This window comes from Phragmites australis, chromosome 2, assembly GCF_958298935.1.
Source record: "Phragmites australis chromosome 2, lpPhrAust1.1, whole genome shotgun sequence".
In the NCBI taxonomy this organism is placed as follows: domain Eukaryota; kingdom Viridiplantae; phylum Streptophyta; class Magnoliopsida; order Poales; family Poaceae; genus Phragmites; species Phragmites australis.
In genome coordinates, this window is record NC_084922.1 from 2998459 (window position 1) to 3018822 (window position 20364).

The 20364-nt window shown below is 39.8% G+C and overlaps 1 protein-coding gene across 11 annotated transcripts; it reads left to right on the forward strand.

Annotated features, from left to right (window-relative positions):
• Positions 1-1217: 1217 nt before the first annotated feature.
• On the forward strand, positions 1218-19796 carry LOC133894069 (uncharacterized). 11 transcript variants are annotated; one of them, XM_062334831.1, is made up of 20 exons: positions 1247-2266; positions 2385-2476; positions 2565-2640; positions 2953-3010; positions 3368-3442; positions 4575-4626; positions 4779-4832; positions 4916-5023; positions 5127-5198; positions 10284-10436; positions 13337-13610; positions 13699-13801; positions 13974-14104; positions 14184-14265; positions 14378-14510; positions 14667-14818; positions 14897-15398; positions 15496-15551; positions 15641-15713; positions 15815-15894. In XM_062334831.1, the coding sequence occupies exons 10-20, from the start codon at positions 10293-10295 to the stop codon at positions 15890-15892; spliced, it is 1728 nt and encodes a 575-aa protein (XP_062190815.1). In that variant the 5' UTR covers positions 1247-2266; positions 2385-2476; positions 2565-2640; positions 2953-3010; positions 3368-3442; positions 4575-4626; positions 4779-4832; positions 4916-5023; positions 5127-5198; positions 10284-10292; the 3' UTR covers positions 15893-15894. The 11 variants fall into 11 exon arrangements, 10 of the variants coding, with proteins under 10 accessions (XP_062190822.1, XP_062190825.1, XP_062190821.1 ...); XM_062334832.1 differs by lacking the exon at positions 4575-4626; XM_062334840.1 differs by lacking the exons at positions 13337-13610; positions 13699-13801 and having other exon boundaries at positions 1251-2266.
• The last annotated feature ends 568 nt before the right edge of the window (positions 19797-20364 follow it).

The following is a 20364-nucleotide window of genomic DNA, read 5'->3' on the forward strand; positions in this document are numbered from 1 at the left end:
TCGAGCGACGGTGCTGTCGTTGTTCGCGAGCATAGGGCTTAATCACTGTTCATATATATAAAGATGAGATTGAGGTGGATGGTTAAGATGTGAGATTGAGGCGAGATGTGGTTGATGTTAGGGGTATCTTCTGCCCAGGTGGAGTCCTCTAGGTAGTTCGGGAGAGCAGCCTGCCATAGACCGCTTGCATCATTTAAGGTCATCCATCGGTGCAGTTAGCTCTAGCAGTTTCCGTACTCACAACATGCTGATCTAATAGTAAGGTAAGTCGATTATCATATGCCGTGCCGACACTTGCCTTGCGGCTCTATGACGCATAAGAGAAAAAGAAAAGGAGAAGCAATGTGGCGGGGAACCAGAGGTGTTCGGGACACGCTCGCGGTAACCCTGGTGCCATAGAGGCATTGCAAGTGGGTGGTTCCGGGTATGAGAAAGGTTGATATGAGTACCTCTTTGTGTGTACTTTCGTGAGTACCACAAGCCGAATGGTTCTTGAGTCGTGTGGGTAAAGTTGTACCCCTTGCAGGGTGTAAGAACAATTGGAATTGCCGCGCTCTCGGCCATGAGCATGCTTCCGTTCATTTGCATCAGTCGTAGAGTTTACGAATGTGTGATAAAGTTATGGTATGATGGAAATGGTTGGTGGGTTTGTTGATGAGATGGTTCATTTCTCATATATTTATGTTGGATCTATTTACTCTATGTTTATGTTAGTTAAGTGTAGGTGCTTACACATATGTGTCTAGATTACTTACTATATGTTTTATTTAACCTTGTGGTCTACTCTTGCTAACAGGTCAATGCATAATCCTTAGAGTTGAGCTTTTCCGCATGATGATAGCCTGAGAAAAATATATCTAGTTAGGTATGAGTCTACGAAAAAGGGTCTACTTGTAAGTTCTACTTTTCTTGTATATAAAAAGAATAACGAGTCTAGAATTGGGATAAATTCATCTGTAATAAATTCACAAACACTAATAATAAAATACATAGTACGTATGACTGTTATCTTTTGGGAGACTTAAACTTAGATAACCCTTGTATTATTGAATTTATCATAAATACACGCACACCACTATGTATTGTTCATGCAGCATCAACCGATACACATCAGAATTAGAATATATGAAAGCAGCGCGGCTTCCCGGCCAGTCGGCCCGTCCACGTCGGCCAAAAAGATTTCGTTCGTTCGTTTCGCAGCGTGCGGCTCTCGCTCGGCTGCACGGGTCTCGCGTCTCAGTGCTCGTGATGTTTGCCTCTGCGTCTCGACCCACGCGCCGTCACTCGCCACGCGCCCGTCGACCGCGCATGTGCTGCCGGTTGCCTCTCGGTGCCTAGCCGGTGTGCCGCGTTGCGTGGGCGCTTCGGCGCGTGTGCCCTCCGGTGGGGAGCTCCTCGGCCTGGTCGCCGGGCGATAGAGCCCAGGCTCCTCCTCTTTCCTCCTTCCTCTCCTCCTCTTTCCTCCGTCCTCGTCCCTTTTTCGTTTCTCTGCTGAGCTTTCGTTCTTGCGCCTACAGTGTTCCTGGCTCTGGTCAGTGCCTGCTCTGGCGTTTCAGATCCCTTGCGATGGCGATTTTTTGCTTGTCCTCCCGATTGTTTTTTGTTTCATCGTGTGATAAGGGGCAGAGAAAGCGACTTAGAGCTTTCTCCCCTTTCCTTCCCTCCTGTATCTCCGGGTTGCTTTGTGCTATGGCGATTTTCGTATTCTTCCGATTGCTTTTTGTTTGTTCGTGTGATAAGGGGCAGACAAAGCGACTTAGAACTTTCTCCCCTTTCCTTTCCTCCTGTATCTCCGGGTTGTTTTGTGCTACGGCGATTTTAGAGCTTTCTCCTCTTTGCTTTCCTCCTGTATCTCTGGGTTCTTTTGGGCTACGGCGATTTTCAGAAAAAGGGAAGGTTGCCGGTTTTTTTGCCTGCACATGATTTTTTTAGTTAGTCGCTTTTTGCTCTGAGCGCTCGGTGGTTTCGTCCTCATTGTAGACTCATTCGTGTGCTTGCCCGCTCGGTATCGATTGGTGTTTGTTTGTTTGTGTGGTAAGCGGTAGAGAAGGCGGCCTAGAGCTTTCTCCCCTTTCCTTTCGTTCTATATCTTCGGGCTGTTTTGCGCTACGACGATTCTGAGATTCCCATGGCTCTTTTCCCACGCCTCGGTGTGCGTATTTCGCTTCTTTTCCCATTATTTCAACCATCGCTTTTCGCCCTGCAGTGCATCTTCCGTCTTTCCACGGCTTTTTGTGATTTCTTTTAAAGAGAAAAAAGAAACAAGGTTGCTGTTTTTTCCCTACACATGATTTTTTGAGTTAGCTGCTTTTTACTCTAAGCGTCTGGTAGTTTTTCCGTTCTTGTGATCCCATTCGTCTGCTCTGATGTTGCTTCCTGCTTAGTGTTTGTTAGTCTTACGCAAAGATTTGATCCTCATCGGTACAAGATTGTTCCTGTGTGCAATGGTGGAAAAGCCAGGAAAGTAAAGAAGAAGGTAAAGAAAGCAGATGGAAAGAATGGCGGCGTTCCTGCTGTATTGAATTGTGCCTACTAAACTAATGGGTGTCCTTTCTTGCATCTAGGTTTTTGATCTGGTGCAGCTCTTTACACTGTTTGGCCTGCAGCAGGCTCGTCCCTGGATTCAAAGCGTTATCTTCGGTAAGATATAACCCCCTCAGGCATTTTGTTGTTTCTAGGTAATACGTTTGTATCTATACTATATGGAGATCTGGTTGGCGCTGAGTTTATGCATCATATTACCACCTGTATTTCCATTCTTCTTTGCTTCATCATGGCATCATACATCGTACAGCAGCTGCTACGTTGTTCCCAGATGTTTTATTATACCATGTTTTTATTGTTCCCATTATAGTGTCCTACATTTGCTTATAATGTCCTTTTTACGCTTCCTGATATGCTAAATACCTCGGATGCTTTTTTAAAGATTACTTGTGTTTCTACCTCTTACAGCTCTATGCGCCGTTTGATTCGCATCTAAATTGTCTCAAGATTGAAGTCAGCTTTCCTGGTGAGATGTAGTGCTCTCCCTTTTTCTTGCTCTTCGAATAATTCATGCGTGTTTATCCTATCTCGAGAACAGATAAACAATAATGATTAATAAAATGTGCCTTCTTTTTCTTATCGCCATCGAATCCATCGAATGATTTGTCCATGCCTAAGCTATGCAAACATCTTATAGTTTTCAATGTTATACATAGCGTTATGAACCGTGTTATTAAGCAGCTCTGTTACATGATTCGCTCATGTATAGTACAGTGTCTTACACGCTGCTCCCGCGTAACACGTTATGCCTTACTTTTCTTTCCTCTTCATGCTTAATGTGATGGTGTTCTTAAACTGACAGGTATTCTTCATTAACATGCAGGTTTTTTACAGCTTGAAGCCCTTTGTGTTGTTTGATCGACAAGCGACTAGCACTGACCTGGATTTGCTATTCTTGGTAAGATACATCCCCCCCCTATTGTGCCTGCTTAATTTATCTGTGCCCATATTATGTGAACATATTATTGTCAGCTGCCTTACACATGAAATTATTAGTCGTATTTGTACTATACATGTTACATTATGTTATTATACAGAGTATATCGACTAACACATTGTCCTCTTCTTTTTTTTATTTTCTTCCCCTTTGCTTCTTTTGCCCGTTATCTTTTGCTTTTTGCCACTTTTCTTTAATCTCTTGCTTCCTTTTACCTGAACAATGCGAAAATGTATATAACATAGCCAGAACAACGTTAGTAACCACATGTTCGCTATTGGAACTTCTTACATCTCCCTCTTGCAAACTGTCGCGGCTAGATGTCGCTTGACATACGCTTCGTTCCTCTGTGAAGTTGTCGATGATGGGAGCATCCTTTGTGGCGTAGAGATTGAATTGCCTTTACTAAGCTTCCAGACCACCCCACGGCGACTCTTTTTCTGGTCATCTTGTGAGACAGGGTGCATGGCTGCTTATGAGCAAGCTGCACTACAAGCTGTTGTCTGTCTTCAAAGCATATACGGTTTTGTTGTAGTTATTACAGTTTTGGAAACTTAGTGCTATGCAAAAAAAGAGAAAAGATGTGCATGTCCTTTAGGTACTAAGCTATGTCTTTACTGAATATACATGCACATACTGCGTCACACCGTTCCTAATACCTTAATGATCCTTGAGCTTTTTCTCGAGAGTTTACATCGCCGGAATTTGCTTGTTTGCTTAATCTCTTCATTACATGCTTTCCCTCGTTTATTTTACACGATTGCTCATGCCTTTTCTTTGCTCAACCTTGCACTATTAATCAGCGAATGCGTATCAACATTGATACACACTACCGTGTTTTTAAACAGAGAAGAAGAGAAAGAGAGAGAGAGACCCACTACGATGGTTTTAGACAGAGAGAGAGAGAGAGAGAAAGAAAGAGAGAGAGAGAGAGAGAGAAAGAGAGAGAGAGAGTGAGGGAGAGGCAGAAGCGTATAAAACAACACTTTTTCCTGCATGGTTATTCTAAATAACTTGCTACTGGGTCTTTTTCTTGTTATTTGTCTCCCTACCTCATTGCTCCTGTCTTCGCGCATGCTTTTCACATTGGCAGCCAATGGAGCCGCGCCCATCCGAACCGCATGATGCCACTAATAGCCTTCCATGTGCGTTCACCAGCTTTTTCCTTTGATTTTGCATCTTTTACCCTACATTTAATATGTATGGATTCCAAGTTCACCAAATCCACGCTATTCTACACGTCTTCGCTTCTCTATGTCCTTCTGGTCCCTGTACATACTACTTTGGTGGCACCCAGCATCTTCGTCTACCCACCACGCACGCCCTAGGAGTGAAACTCGCAGGAGACAAAGTATGTTTCTTTTGCAATTGCTCCTAGATCTAAAACTTGCACCCTCACAGGCCTAAATATACCTATCCATCATTGATAAATAGGAAACCTTGGAGAAGACGGTGCATATCACTGCCCTTTAACTCTGAGCCCAGCTGAGTGCCGTCGTAAGCGCCGCAGATTACTAGATCAGCGGAGATTGAGATTGTCAGGTAATTGGTACCAACCTATGGCATTAATGATAGCTCCTTCTTACCGCTGATAATGATCTTCGCCTTCACTATCTAAGCCATGTTTGTTCCCATACTTTTCTAGGATCATTAAATAATAACAATCCATCCATAGAATACGGCCACTTCAATCAAGATTACATTGACGCGTTAAAAGGTACGTGTGGTTGCACGGTGCACCAAAAGTTTCTATAATATCGCCACGTATTTTGATCTCTTGCTGCTCTTGCCTTTTCCCTACCCTTTTCTCCACTCTATTTTTTGTTCTCCACCTAATGCAAATAAATAATTAGCCGCATATAATTACAACATGCTTATAGCGTAACTAACCATTGTTTTTCTGCCTTTGTATCCTGCTATGGCAAATCTCTTTGCTGTTGCAACACTTGCAATGTTCTGATTCAAATATGTCGCTATATAGCTTCTTATCCCCATCGGTCCTATTTTGGCTCACCTGACTATGAGTGCAGATATTGCCATGCTGTATTTTGGCTTGGAGAAAGAGTTAAATCTGATTCATCAGTCAGGAATAATAGAATTATTTACAATTCTTGTTGTAGAGGAGGCAAGGTTTCCATACCACCCTTTAGAGTCCGGCCTGAACCTCTCAATACCTTGGCTAAATTCAATAGCAGCGCTCATTCAAAAAAATTTATAAAACATATACGCCAATATAACTGTTTATTCGCCTTTACATCAATGGGAGCCAATATAGATCGTTCTATGAATGATGGCCGAGGCCCTCCCATTTTCAAAATTAACGGTCAAGTTCATCATCGCATTGGATCTTTACTTCCACATGATGGAATGCCTCCTAAGTTCATTCAGTTATACATATATGATACTACTAATGAAATTAAAAATAGATTGCACGCTTTAGATGCAAACGAAATGCCTACAGACCCTTTAGATGCAAAAATAATTGAAAATCTAAAACAAATGCTAGATGATCATAACCCATTTGCAAGAAAATTTAGACTTGCAAGAGATAGATTGAAAGAGCATGGCAGCGAAGAATTTATCATTAGAATCATAGGCGCGAGAGAAGGTGATGCAGTGCAATACAATTTACCCACGACTGATCAGCTTGCCATGCTTATTGTCGGCGACTTCACATTAGACACATTGAAGCGAGACATAATAATAGAGACACATGCTGGCCAGCTGCAACAAATATCTGCGTTACACCCTGCTTTCATGGCGCTTCAGTATCCCCTTCTCTTTCCGTACGGCGAGCGCGGTTTCCAAATTGGAATACCTTATAATGATACAAACACGGCTCATAATCCAACCCGTTCCAAAATGACAATGCAAGACTACTACCGCTATATGTTCCATTATAGAAAAAATCAGCCAAATCCATATCTATGTTATGGTCCTTTATCAAGCCAGGCTAACGTTGATGCTCGCGCTTGCATAGACGAAATAAGACTATGGTTTGTACTTAAGAATCAAGCTAAGCTCAGAGTAGAGAATTTGCAAGGTATAACTGATGCTGTCAGCCACGGTTGTACAGATGGCAACCAAATCGGCAAAACAGTCTTACCGGCTTCACACACAGGTGGGAGACGATATATGATCCAAAATTACCACGACAGCATAGCAATATGTAGAGTGTATGGCGCACCGGATTTCTTTACGACATTTACATGTGATTCCAAATGGCCAGAAATTGCTGAAGCCTTAAGTAACGAGCCAGGTCAAAAACCAGCAGATAGAGCTGATATTGTCGTGCGAGTATACAACATGAAACTTGAAGAGCTCTTACAAGATATTAAAAGCGGTGCAGTGTATGGCCCGATCGTTGCAAGTACGTTGTCCTACTTAAAATACCTTTTCATCACAAGTTTTTCCCATACCGAATCAACCTGCACCAATACTGACATTGGTCTTCTTCTTTTATTGCCACCCCGAATCCCTCCACACTGCAACAGTCCTGCATACCGTCGAGTTCCAAAAGCGCGGCCTCCCTCATGCACACATTATTGTGTGGATCTCCCAGGACACCTCGCAACCAACATCTGCATTTATTGATTCATTCATAAGTGCAGAGATCCCTGATCCAAATATTGATCCTCTAGGATATGCATTAGTCGCTGAGCACATGACGCATGGCCCATGTGGTACAAATCACTATGATAGTCCCTGCATGAAAAATGGCAAATGCTCGAAAGGGTACCCTAAAGCCTTGCAATCTGAAACCACGATTGACCAGAACGGCTTCACAGTGTATAAAAGACCTGCCAATGACAGATACATTCAAAAAGGAAATACAAGGCTAAACAATCAATGGATAGTTCCCTACAATACGTATTTGATCAAGAAATTCCAGGCTCATATAAATGTAGAATGGTGCAACAAAGGCATTTTTATCAAATATTTATTCAAATACGTAACGAAAGGTCCAGATTGTGGCAAAGTTTATATCGAGAGGATAAGAGGTGGCCATGATGCACCATACGACAATGAAACTCAAACTATAAATGAAGTTAAGGAATACTTAGATTGTCGCTATATCTGTGAACAAGATGCATGCTGGCGCATATTCGGATTTGACATTCACAGACATTTCCCGGCGGTGGAACGCCTCCCTATACACTTGCCACATGAAAATAATATAACATACAATAGTGATGCTAATTTATCCATTATACTCTCACAAGAATTTCTTCGCAGGACAATGCTAACTGAATGGTTCGTCGCTAACCAAACATACCCTCAAGCGAGAAATCTAACATATTGCGAATTCCCGTCAAAGTGGCGCTGGGATGAAACACTAAGAATATGGCAGCCTAGACAAATAGGATAAAAAATAGGCCGTTTATACTATGTACATCCATCTGTTGGTGAGCGTTATTACCTCAGAATGTTATTGATGATTGTTAAAGGCGCGCAAAGTTACAATGATGTCAAAACATACAACGCTATTACATACCCAACATTCAAAGACGCATGCAACTCTCGTGGCCTCCTTGGTAATGATGAAGAATGGTTTAATGCTTTTGACGAAGCAGCAGCTTGGGCCACTTCCGCACAATTAAGACAGTTATTTGTTACAATGTTGCTTTTTTGCGAGGTCAACGACGAGTACGCATTCTTCGAGAAAGTTTGGACACAATTAGCCGACGATATTCAATATAGATTTAGACAGGTCATCAATAATCAAAATTACCAAATGCCTGACATTGAGTTGCGAAATTATTTGCTAGATGATCTTTCAACGCTATTTGCAAAGAATGGAGGCAGAATTAGAGACTACAACTTACCACAGAGATCAGGAAATTTCGAAGTAGCATGCACCAATCGATTTATAGACGAAGAATTATCGTATAACACTGAAGAACTAATGCTTCAATCAGATGATTTGGTTTCGAATCTTAATGATGAACAACACCATGCCTTTAAATGCATAACAAATGCAATTGTTAATAATACTGCTAGCTGCTTTTTTGTTTCGGGTTATGGAGGTACTGGTAAGACCTATCTATGGAACGCTATAGTTGCATACTTGTGAGCACGGAAAAAAATTGCCCTTACTGTTGCTTCCTCTGGTGTTGCATCATTGCTATTACCAGGTGGTAGAACGGCACATTCTCGCTTCAAAATTCCTTGTGATATAGATGACGCATCTGTTTGCGATATCAAGCGAGGAACCATGCTTGCTGAGCTTATTAAAGTAACTTCATTGGTGATTTGGGACGAGGCCCTAATGACACATAGAAGAGCATTTGAAACCCTTGATAGAACATTTCGTGATTTACTATCGTTTGAATCACCGGACATCCAACACATTCCCTTTGGTGGCAAAATTGTTGTCTTGGGAGGTGATTTTAGGCAGATCCTACCAGTCATTGAAGGTGGTACTAGAGCACAAATCGTAAATGCGGCAATAATGAATTCACCTCTTTGGGCTAACATCTCTATTTTAACACTAACCAAAAATATGAGGCTCCTCTCCCCAATTTTAGATCCACAAGCTCAACAAGAACTTGCTAAATTCAGCAAATGGGTGCTAGATCTAGGTGAAGGCAAACTAGAGGCAGTTGCACATGAAGGTGAATTAGAAGCCACGTGGATACAAATACCTCATGACCTATTACTTATGACCACTGAAGACAAGATCGCTCGTTTAGTTGACGCTATATACCCTGATTTAGAAATAAACTTCCCTGATATCTCATATCTTCGTGCAAGAGCTATACTAACTCCAACAAATGATTTAGCTGATGAAATAAATACGCACATAGTGCATCTAATTCCTACTGATGAAAAAGAATACCTTAGCTGCGATAAAATATCGAAAGCACAAAGTGTCCATGATTCATATGACTTACTATATCCCATCGAATTTTTAAATTCGTTGAATGGAAATAACTTCCCACCTCATAAACTGCACCTTAAAAAAGGAGTTCCAATAATGTTACTTCGCAGTTTAAACCAATCCGGTGGCTTATGCAACGGAACACGCTTGGTAGTTACAGCTATGGGCGATATGATTATCAAAGCGCAAATAATCACTGGGACTCATACAGGCCAGACCGTATATATTCCGCGCATTTGTTTAACACTAAAGAACCCTAAATTACCTTTTATACTCGAGCGTCGTCAGTTCCCTATAAAAATATGCTATGCTATGACCATTAATAAAAGCCAAGGACAAACACTGGATAGGGTTGGCGTGTACTTAAGGAAACCTGTTTTCAGCCATGGTCAGTTATATGTAGCAGTATCCCGTGTTACCTCAAAAAATGGCCTTACATTATTAATAGAGGATGACGATAGAAACTGCACCGATACAACACGTAACATAGTTTATAAAGAAATATTGCAATTTATTTTACCTGCATCTACTTCATCATAGAATAAATATGCATTCCTCCACAGAGCAAAGAAAAAACAAACAAAAATAGGGGAGCTTGAAAAAACTGACATTCCTATGTTGGGCATCAAAAAGAATCATGCGGCGGCGTAAAATCATGCTGCTATTACCATCTACAGCTACATACTGCAGCACCACAGTTTATCTATCTGCCTTATTTTTGCATTGAAACATTGTGATGCCAGAGATATCCTCCATCACTTATTTCTAAAATGAAAGGTACATTTAACCATTTATTTATAAACTGTTGTTTTTCATCAGCGCCTATTATTTATACCCGCTTGCCACAGATGATTTCTATTCATTAATCAATAGAGCAGCTTTGTTGTGATCTAACATTTTCAATGCATGGACCCCGTGCAGGTTTCCAACATGCCATTTGATCTGTTCCCCACATTGCACCCAAAATCTAAGCACTGGGTAATTTGTGCGCGTGCCTCGCGGAAATGGGAGTACCGTGGTGGTACCGATGATGGACCAATAGTGCATGTGGACCTCGTTCTTGGAGACGAGAAGGTACTAAACCACTTCAGCCTAGCCAAATTTGCACGCACACTCTAAAATACTTGCTCGAGAACACAAAACGCTAACCTTCAATTCGAAAAGCACAAAGAGATGCCGCACATAGCAAAATACCCAATTTTGAAATGCACATTAAACTTAGCTTACACATCTCCACCCTGTTATTGCACACATAGATATGCTAGCACTTCTCAATTTCCACACGTATTCTAAAATGCTTACTTGATAATGAAAAACACCAACCTTCAACAAAAAAAATAAAATAGCATAGACATGTACTGAGATACTCAATTGTGAAATCAATACTAAAACTACTTTGCAGATGCACATCTTGTTCTTGCACATTCAAATATCCCAGCACACTTCTTTACATACTTTATGCACTGTGCTATCGTACATCTTGATATATCTTCCATCCATACGATTCTGACTAAATTTACACGTATAACTCCAGAATAGTTGCTTCCTGCGAAAAGACACTACGATACTCCTTCATGCATTTTGCGCTCTTTCCTGTCATACATTTTATTAAACCTCGCATTCATTTTATTGTTCCACGCAAAAAAATGCTAACACTCCTACATTTTCACGCGCGTTCTAACATTATTACCTAACAATGCAATGCACTAGCCTTCATTTCCAAAAATTACAATGACATACACATACACATACACTCAAACACTGAATTTTCAAATCAATACTAAAATTACTTTGCAGATGCACATCTCGCTCTTCGACATCCAAATATGTTAGCACACTCCTTAGACATACTCAATTTTGAAATCAATACTAAAACTACTCTGCCGATCCACATCTTGTCCTTGCACATCCAAATATACTAACACATTTCTTCATATAGTTTACACACTATACCATCATGTATCTTATCCAAATATGTTAGTGCACCTCTTTCCATATTTTATACACCATACTGTCATGCATCTTCACATATCTTCCACCCATACAATTCTTGCTCGATTTACACACATAGCTGCAAAATAGCCGCTTACTGTGAAAAGGCACTAGGTCACTTCTTCATGCATTTCATCCATTTTCCTACCTTACATTTTGCTACACGTTCCGTCCACCTTATTATCACACACACAAAAACACTAGCGCTCCTAAATTTTCGCACGCATACTAAAATACTTACTTGATAATCCAAAACACTAGCCTTGAATTCAAAAAAACACAACAGCATACACATATACTGACGTACTCAATGATTAACATACACATATACTGACGCACTCAGTTGTAAAATGAATATTAAAACTACTTTACATATGCACATCTTGTTCTTGCAGATTCAAATATGCCAACACGCTTTTTCACACACTTTACGCACTATACTACCATGCATCTTAACATATCTTCCATCCATACAATCCTGACAGAATTTACACGCATAGCTCCAAAATACTTGCTTCCTATGAAAAGGCGCCACGCTGCTACTTCATCCATTTTCCACACTTTCCTGTCATACATTTTATTAGACCTCCCATTCATTTTATTGTTCCACAGATAAAAATACTAACACTCCTAAATTTTCGCATGCATTCTAACATTCTTACCTGATAATACAACGCACTAGCCTACGATTCGAAAAATTACAATACCATATGCATATATCCAGATGCTGCATTTTGAAATGAATACTAAAATTACTTTGCACATGCAAATCTTCCTCTTGCACATCCAAATATCTTAGCACAGTCCTTAAAAATACTCAGTTTTGAAATCAATACTAAAACAACTTTGCCAATGCATAATTCCTTCACATTCAAATATCCTAACATATTTGCTTATATAGTTTACACACTATACCGTCATGCATCTTATCCAAATATGTTACTGCACTTCTTTTCATACTTTACACAGTGTACTGTCATGCATCTTACCATATCTTCCATCCATACAATTCTTCCTGAATTTACATACATAGCTGCAAAATAGTCACTCTCTGTGAAAAGGCACTAGGTCCCTTCTTCATCCATTTTGTGCATTTTCCTATCATACATTTTACTACACCTTCCATTCACCTTATTATCACGCACATAAAAACACTAACAGTCCTAAATTTTCACACGCGTTCTAAAATACTTACCTGATGATCCAAAACGCTACCCTTGAATTTAAAAAAACACAACGGCATACACATATACTGAGCTACTCAATATTGAAACAAATACTAAAAGTGCTTTGCAAATGCACATCTTACTTTACGCATCCAAAATATACTTTACATGCTATACTGCCACGCGTCTTCGCATGTGTCCCATCCATACAATTCTTAGTGAATTTACACACATAGCTTCACAATAGTTCCTTCCTGTGAAAAGCCGCTACGCCGCTTGCACATGCATTTGCTACACATCCCTGTCGTACATTTTACTAGACCTTCGATTTAAAGTCTTCCTCAATTTACACACATGCTCCAAAACACTAGCTTGGTAATACAAAACGCTAGCCTCCATTTTGAAAGGCACAAAAACTTACCATATATACTGAAATACTCAACTTTGAAACACACAGCAAAATTACTTTGCAGAGGTAGACCTTGCTCTTGCGCATATAAATATGTTATCGCTGCTAATTTTTCACACATGCCCTAAAATATTTACTTGATAATGCAACACACTGAACTTCGACTCAAAAAACCCAAGGGCACACCACATATACTAAAATACCCAACGTTGGAATACACATTAAAAAGTGCATTGCAGATGTACAATTTGGTCTTGCACATACAAATATACTAGCACACTTCTTTACACACTTCACATGCACCTTAATATATCCTCTATACATATGATTCTTACAGAATTTACACATATAGCTCTAAAATTGCTGCTTGATGATTTCAAACACTTACCCTCAGTTTGAAACCGCAGGGAAATGCTATCTATGCTGAAATACCCAGCTCTGAGATAGACACTAAAAGTCCACTCATCCAAGAGGGTGGCATCTACATCATCAGCCGCTTTAGAGTATCAAAAGCTAAATCCCTCTACAGGCCAGTTGATGGACCTTACATGGTAGAATTCACTTGCTACACAAAAATAACTCCAGCAAAGGATGTGCCACAGACATTCCCAACACACATCTACAAGCTTACTCCTTTTACTGACCTTCGAAGACATATCGGTGAGAATAGAAATTTTCTAGGTTAATACCACTGATATCTATAACTCAATATTAATATATTTCCACTTCTCAACCAAAAGCTTAACACATACTGATTTAATCGCTGCAGATGTTCTTGGCATAATCACTGAAGTTTCTGACACACGCTCAGTGCAGCTTCCAAATCAGCCAACGCCCACCCTAAACAGAAATATTGTCCTTAAGGACCTCAGGTAATCAACTTATCTTTTCAATCTTATGTGCTAATATTTCCGACAGCCCACCACCCAGTGTTCCCAATACCAAATACTGCATGTTCTCAATACCATCTCCTAATATTCGCAATGCTTCAACACAGATACAACCCATAGAACTTAATACAATACTAATTTCTTTTGCCAACAGCAATCTTGAAATTAGATTAACTCTGTGGGGACAGCGAGCCGCTGAATTCACAATCGATGCCATTTACAATGAAGAACAACCTGAGCCAATTATTATTCTCGTTGTTGGTACTCTTATGAAAAGCTATTCAGGTAATCACAGCCCCACACACAAAAACAGCAACTACTTTATAATCATACGCCAGCATCTCTAACTCCTTTATTTAAACAGGTGAAGAATACCTGAGCGGAAATACAGCATGCCGCTGGTATTTCAATCCTGCAATTCTGGAGGCTGAACACTTTTACACAGTGTACACAATACTAAAACACCTCCACATCACTGCATACCATTGCCATGCCACTCTATATTCTATTCTTTATTACACTTTCACTATATATTTATTCACAAATATTCATGTACAGCCTTCGCAACCAGCGCCTGCCAATCAAACATACCACTGCTTCTACAGACCAAACAGCGCCAATGCGAACATCACTTCCTCTTGAAGACAAGCATCTCAATGACTTACAAGCAATGGATCCATATGACTTTCCGGTATGCAACAACTATCCCATCATTGCTGCTCCATACTCAGACATTTATTCTTCCCACCATTGCTCTACAAACTATCCCTAAATAGCAAACCATGACTAATTAATCTCTCATTATTAATTGCATCTGCTAACAATCACTGAATAAATCCAACAATAGGATGGTGGATGTCAATGTACTATTACTATCACTCGCCTGGTGTTAACCACGCCATGGTGGTTCCCATCGTGCAATAGATGCAGTAGAGCCTGCATACTAGATGGTGATGGTTATAGGTGCAACACATGCTCCTGCACAGGCTACCGCTTCAAGTAAGAATCGCTTTTCCCCCCTTTACCATACAGCTAAAACTGCACTGATTGATACATTGTTCAAATCAACGTATATAGATACAAACTGTGCTTCATCGGAAATGATGGAACTGCCGAAGCTGAAATGATAGCTTTCGGCGAGGTTGGCAGACGCATTGTGGGTAAACCTGTGCAGCAGGTCCTGCGAACATCAAGATCCGCAAACGACACACCACCAGACGTTGCAGCCATAGTATCCTTAAAATTCACTCTTGCAGTCACCTTAACAGAACAAAGCTACTATAATCCTCAAAAATCCTATCAAGTCAATTCTGTTATTACTGCTTATGGCAGACAGCATGCACTTCCAGATACAAGACATGACCAACATAAACACACAGCAGGTTCCCAAATGCCACCTCATGCACTCACATATCCAACATCATCAACCACTGACCTAGCATCACAAACACTAAACTATCCAATGACTTCTTATAGCACCCCACCCAATCCTACCGTACAATACAGGTCCACAAACATCTCACCATCATCGGCACCTGAAATTCAGATAGCACCACACAAAACCATCCCAAGAGATATTGTAAGAATGCACTTACTCTTGTAGCCTATTCAATAGCACATAAATACATCATCTTTTTACTGTGATTGCATACCAATATCCTAAATTACTATTGCAGACCCCTCCACCTCCACTGGACCACGATGAAACACCATCGAAGAAAACTGCACCCACGTAACTATCCAGTAGCATTGCAAAGAAAAATAAACATTCTTACTGTCCTGCTACGTAATATAGTAAGTGATTATCTTTATGACATGCAGGCATGATGTTGCTTCATCTAAACACTCTATTGCTCAGAAGAGGCTATTCCAAGATACAATGGATACTGCAAAGGCAAGTGTGCTTTGACCTTGTCGCTATACAATCATCTGCGCATATAAACCATCACTCTATTGACTCAATTTCACACATATACTTTCCTGTTTACTTAGCAGGATAGTGGCGCTCCGAAGAAAACTAAAAATGACACTTCCAAAGCAGCACCCAGCGCACCACTCTCCCTCGCAATCTAGCAGTATGATAATAACCCTCCTCCTACCTTACAATTTGCGTATCACCTTTTACAATCAATGTTAATACTGATTTTGTTACAACGTTGTATATCCACAAAGAATTGCTTCCCAACAACCTACAAGTGGAGCCACAAAAGTGCCTGACCTCCAACCTCCTGATGCTCAAAAAAACAAATAGCGAAGGTTACTTTCACCACATACCACTTTTCTATCTATCACCTCTACAGGCATAATACAAACACACTAATTATTACCCTCTCTTGCACCTGCAGGCAACCAAAACAACAGGCACATTTTGATCTTGAAGCACACCTTGTCTTTTGCCACACGAAACAGTCTAGTCTTGCTCCTTTTTTGTTGCAGCTTGCTTTTGGAACTGTGAAAGGCAGCCTCTTAGCGCGCTAGCCATACCTCAGGAAAAAACAGTCTGCTCTACCCTTTTTTTTCCCCTTGCTGGAACTTGCTTTTGGAACTGCGGCACGCAACCTCTTAACGTGCCAACCACCGCTGGAAACACTATTAGTATACTTCCTATAACATCATATGTACAAATATATCCTTCTAAGATAGCAAATGTATGAAAAGAACTAGCCATAACAATTCGCTGTTGCCATAGCCTCCTCAAACTACATGTTATGAACAAAATAGCATCAAGCTCCCCTAATGTTGCTTATATATATCTCAGCAATGTATATTTCAGCACCCATTAACAACTGCATGCCAATACAACCATTATGATCCCAGCTAACCAACATATACACATATCCAGCAGTATCTCTAGCACTGTTGTCTCTTAGATCCCTGCTGCAGTGCGTCAGCACTACCGTTACCTATTTGGGATAAATGCAAATTTTCTCTTGTAATTCTCTTTCCTTCAGTTCAGGAGTCTACCAGTATATTTTTAACAATGATTCTTAGATTATTAATTTTCACGATACTTCCATATAGTAGTTTCTTCCACCACATGATATCACAGTGCTCATTTTCAAATGCTCAAACATTACACTAATGTTAGATATGGTGCTTATTTCTTATCATGTTGCATAATAGAAATCAATAGACACAGAAAGTGATGTGTACATGTACACCATGCATTCTCCTAGCTTCATTAAGTACATCCTATATTGTTCTTATCAAGTGTACTTCTTGTTTTACAAAATCTATACCTCTTTTGTACCCTATCATTCACCAATTTCATACAGTAGTTCAAAACATGTCTCTTTTTCCTACCTTACAAAAGAAATCTGACACATAATGATTCTTAGATTATTACTTTCCATGCTGCTTCCACATAGCAGTTTGTTCCACCACATCATATCACAGTACGCATTTTCAAATGCTCAAACATCACACTGATCTTAAATACGATGCTTATTTCTTGTCATGTTGCATAATAGAACTCAATACACATACAAACTGATGTCTATGTGTACACCATGCATCCTCCCAGCTCGATTAAATACATCCTATATTATTCTTGCGAAGTGTGCTCCTTGTTTTACAAAATCTTTACCTTTTTTGTGCGTTATCATTCACCAATCTCATGCACTAATTCAAAATATGTCCCTTTTTCCTAGCTTTAAAAAGAAATCTGACAAATAATGATTACATAACACATATCAGCTCTTTCTCTTCTAAACTTTCAATTCATCACTTGCTCCATTGCCTGTTTCCTACAGGCTGTTGCCTGATACTCCAAAAAATTTCTCGTTGCACAGAAACGCTTTACACTGCTTGCACCACTCCTTTCACATTGTGCCCACATCGTTTGAGATGCTTCTGATATATCGTTTGCTCCTATGGTGCTTGAACCTATTTCACATTCCTACACAATACATGTTCTATATTGTGCTTCATATATGAATTATATCTAACATCCATATTGTATTAGATCCCTGTTGCAGTACATTAAGTCTAGCAATCAGCACTACTGTTACCTATTTAACATAAGTGCAAACTTCCGCTGGTAATTTTCTTTGCTTCATTTTAGTAGCCCACCGGTATTTTTTTGACGATGATTCCCAGATTATTGATCCTCATGATGCTTGCATGTAGCACTTTATTGCATCAGAACATATCACAATCCTCATTTTCACATAATGAGACACCACACTGATCTTATATGTAATGCTTACTTCTCATCATGTTCTATAATCAAAATCAATAAACACACAACTTCATGTGTATATGTACCGCATGCAATCTCTTGGCTTAACCAAGTGCATCCTATGTTCTTCTTATAAAGTGTGCTCCCTGTTTTACAACATCTTTACCCTTTTTGTGTGTGATTTGATTCACCTATCTCATCCACTACTCCAACACATATGCTTTTTCTCTACCTTAGGAAAAAAAATATGGCAGATAAGACTTGCATAACAAATATCAACTTTTTCTCTTCTACCCTTTTACTTCATTACTTGCTGCATTCCCTCTATCCTATAGACTGTCACCCGATACTTCAAAAAATTTGCCATCGGAGAAAAACACTTTATACTGCTTGCATCACTGCTCTCACATTGTGCCAACAGCATCTCAGATGCTTCTGATGTCTGATTTCCTCCTATCATGCTTAAGCCTATTTCATTTCCCTATGCCATACATGTTCTATATTATGCTTCAGTGGTAATTCTCTTTACTTCACTTTAGTACACTACTGGTATACTTTTGACAATACTTCTCGCATTATTCGTTTCCATGATGCTTGCATGTAGCACTTTATTCCATCAGATCACATCACCATCCTCATTTTCGCATGGTCAAACATCGTGCTGATCTTACACGTAGCACTCGCTTCTTATCACGTTGCATAATCGAAATCAGTAGATGCACAAACTCATGTGTATGTATACAGTATGCAATCTCTTGGCTTGATCAAGTGCATCCTACGTTATTACTCTTATAAAACGTAGTTTTTGTTTTACAAAACCTTTACCCTTTTTTTTTCTCTGCTATAATTCGCCTAATTCATACAGCACTTCAAGACATATGCTTTCTTCCCTAGCTTAACAAAGCAACGTGACAGATAACAACTACATGACAAATATGAACTCTTTCTGTTCTACCCTTTTAGTTAATTACTACCTACATTGCCTCTGTCCTATAGCCTGTTGACTGGTGCTCCAAAATTTTTGTTGTTGCAGAAAAACAGTTCATACTACTTGCACCACTCCCTTCACGCTCCACTGACACCATCTGAGTTGCTTCTGATTTGTGACTTCCTCCTATGGTGCTTAAGTCTATTTCATTTTGTTGTACCATACATGTTCTATATCATGCTTCACTGGTAATTCTCTTTGCTTCCCTTTAATAATCTACCGATATACTTTCCACGATAATTCTCGCATTATTCATTTCCATGATCCCTGCATATAGCGCTTTATTCCATCAGATCATACCGCAATGCTCATTTTCACATGCTCAGAGCTCTTACATGTAATCCTCGCTTCCTATCATGTTGCACAATGGAACTCAATAAACACATAAACTTATGTGTATGTCTAGCACATGCAATCTCTTAGCTTGATCAAGTGCATTCTACATTGTTCTTATAAACTATACTTTCTGTTTTACAGGATCTTTACCATTTTCTTTTATCTCCTATGATTCACCTATCTCATCCACTACTTCAAGACATACGCCTTTTCCCTAGCTTACAAAGCAAATGTGCCAGATAACAATTACATGACAAATATGAACTTTTACTGTTCAACACTCACCTTGATCACTTGCAGCATTCCTTGTGTCCCATAGGCTGTTAAGTGGTGCTCCAAAAATTTTGTCATTGCAAAAACATAGTTTATAATACCTGCACCGCTCCATTCGCATTCTACTGATAGCATCTAAGATGCTTCTGATATGTAATTTTCTCCTATAATACTCAGACCTATTTTATTTTGCTGCACCATACATATTCTACATTATGCTTCATGTATGAATTATTATATGCAACATCCAACTCATATAATCAGCGCAGCTTACTGCTACAAACCTTCGTGTATTCTCAAGCATCGCATCTCAGACAAGACACATACTAAACACCAAACCAACATATTACCGACCAAAATATTTTCACCCGGGCGGCGGGCTGCGCGCAAATCACTAGTTATTATCAAAGACTACCTCTCGACAGAACCATTCTCACGTATTTTCGTTTGTTATTCATGTTGTTCCCTTTAATTTTGTTGGGTTTAACCATGTATGGCTGTCTCTACCGATAGAATGACACTTTTTTAGTATGATTTCCTTCAATTTCGCTGTCTAACACGAGGGACGTTCATTATCAACAACTCCGATATGTACTTGTTTGCATTTTATAAATTGCAGAAAAAATATACGAGATGGACGCTCGACTTTATTTGCATGGAGCTGTGGACACAGTTAGACGTAGTCGTTCTTGGAGTGATGCATCAAAAATCGTGTCACATGCCTTATACCTCCGTAACGTTGGACATGCCTATTCCTCTTGGGTAGGT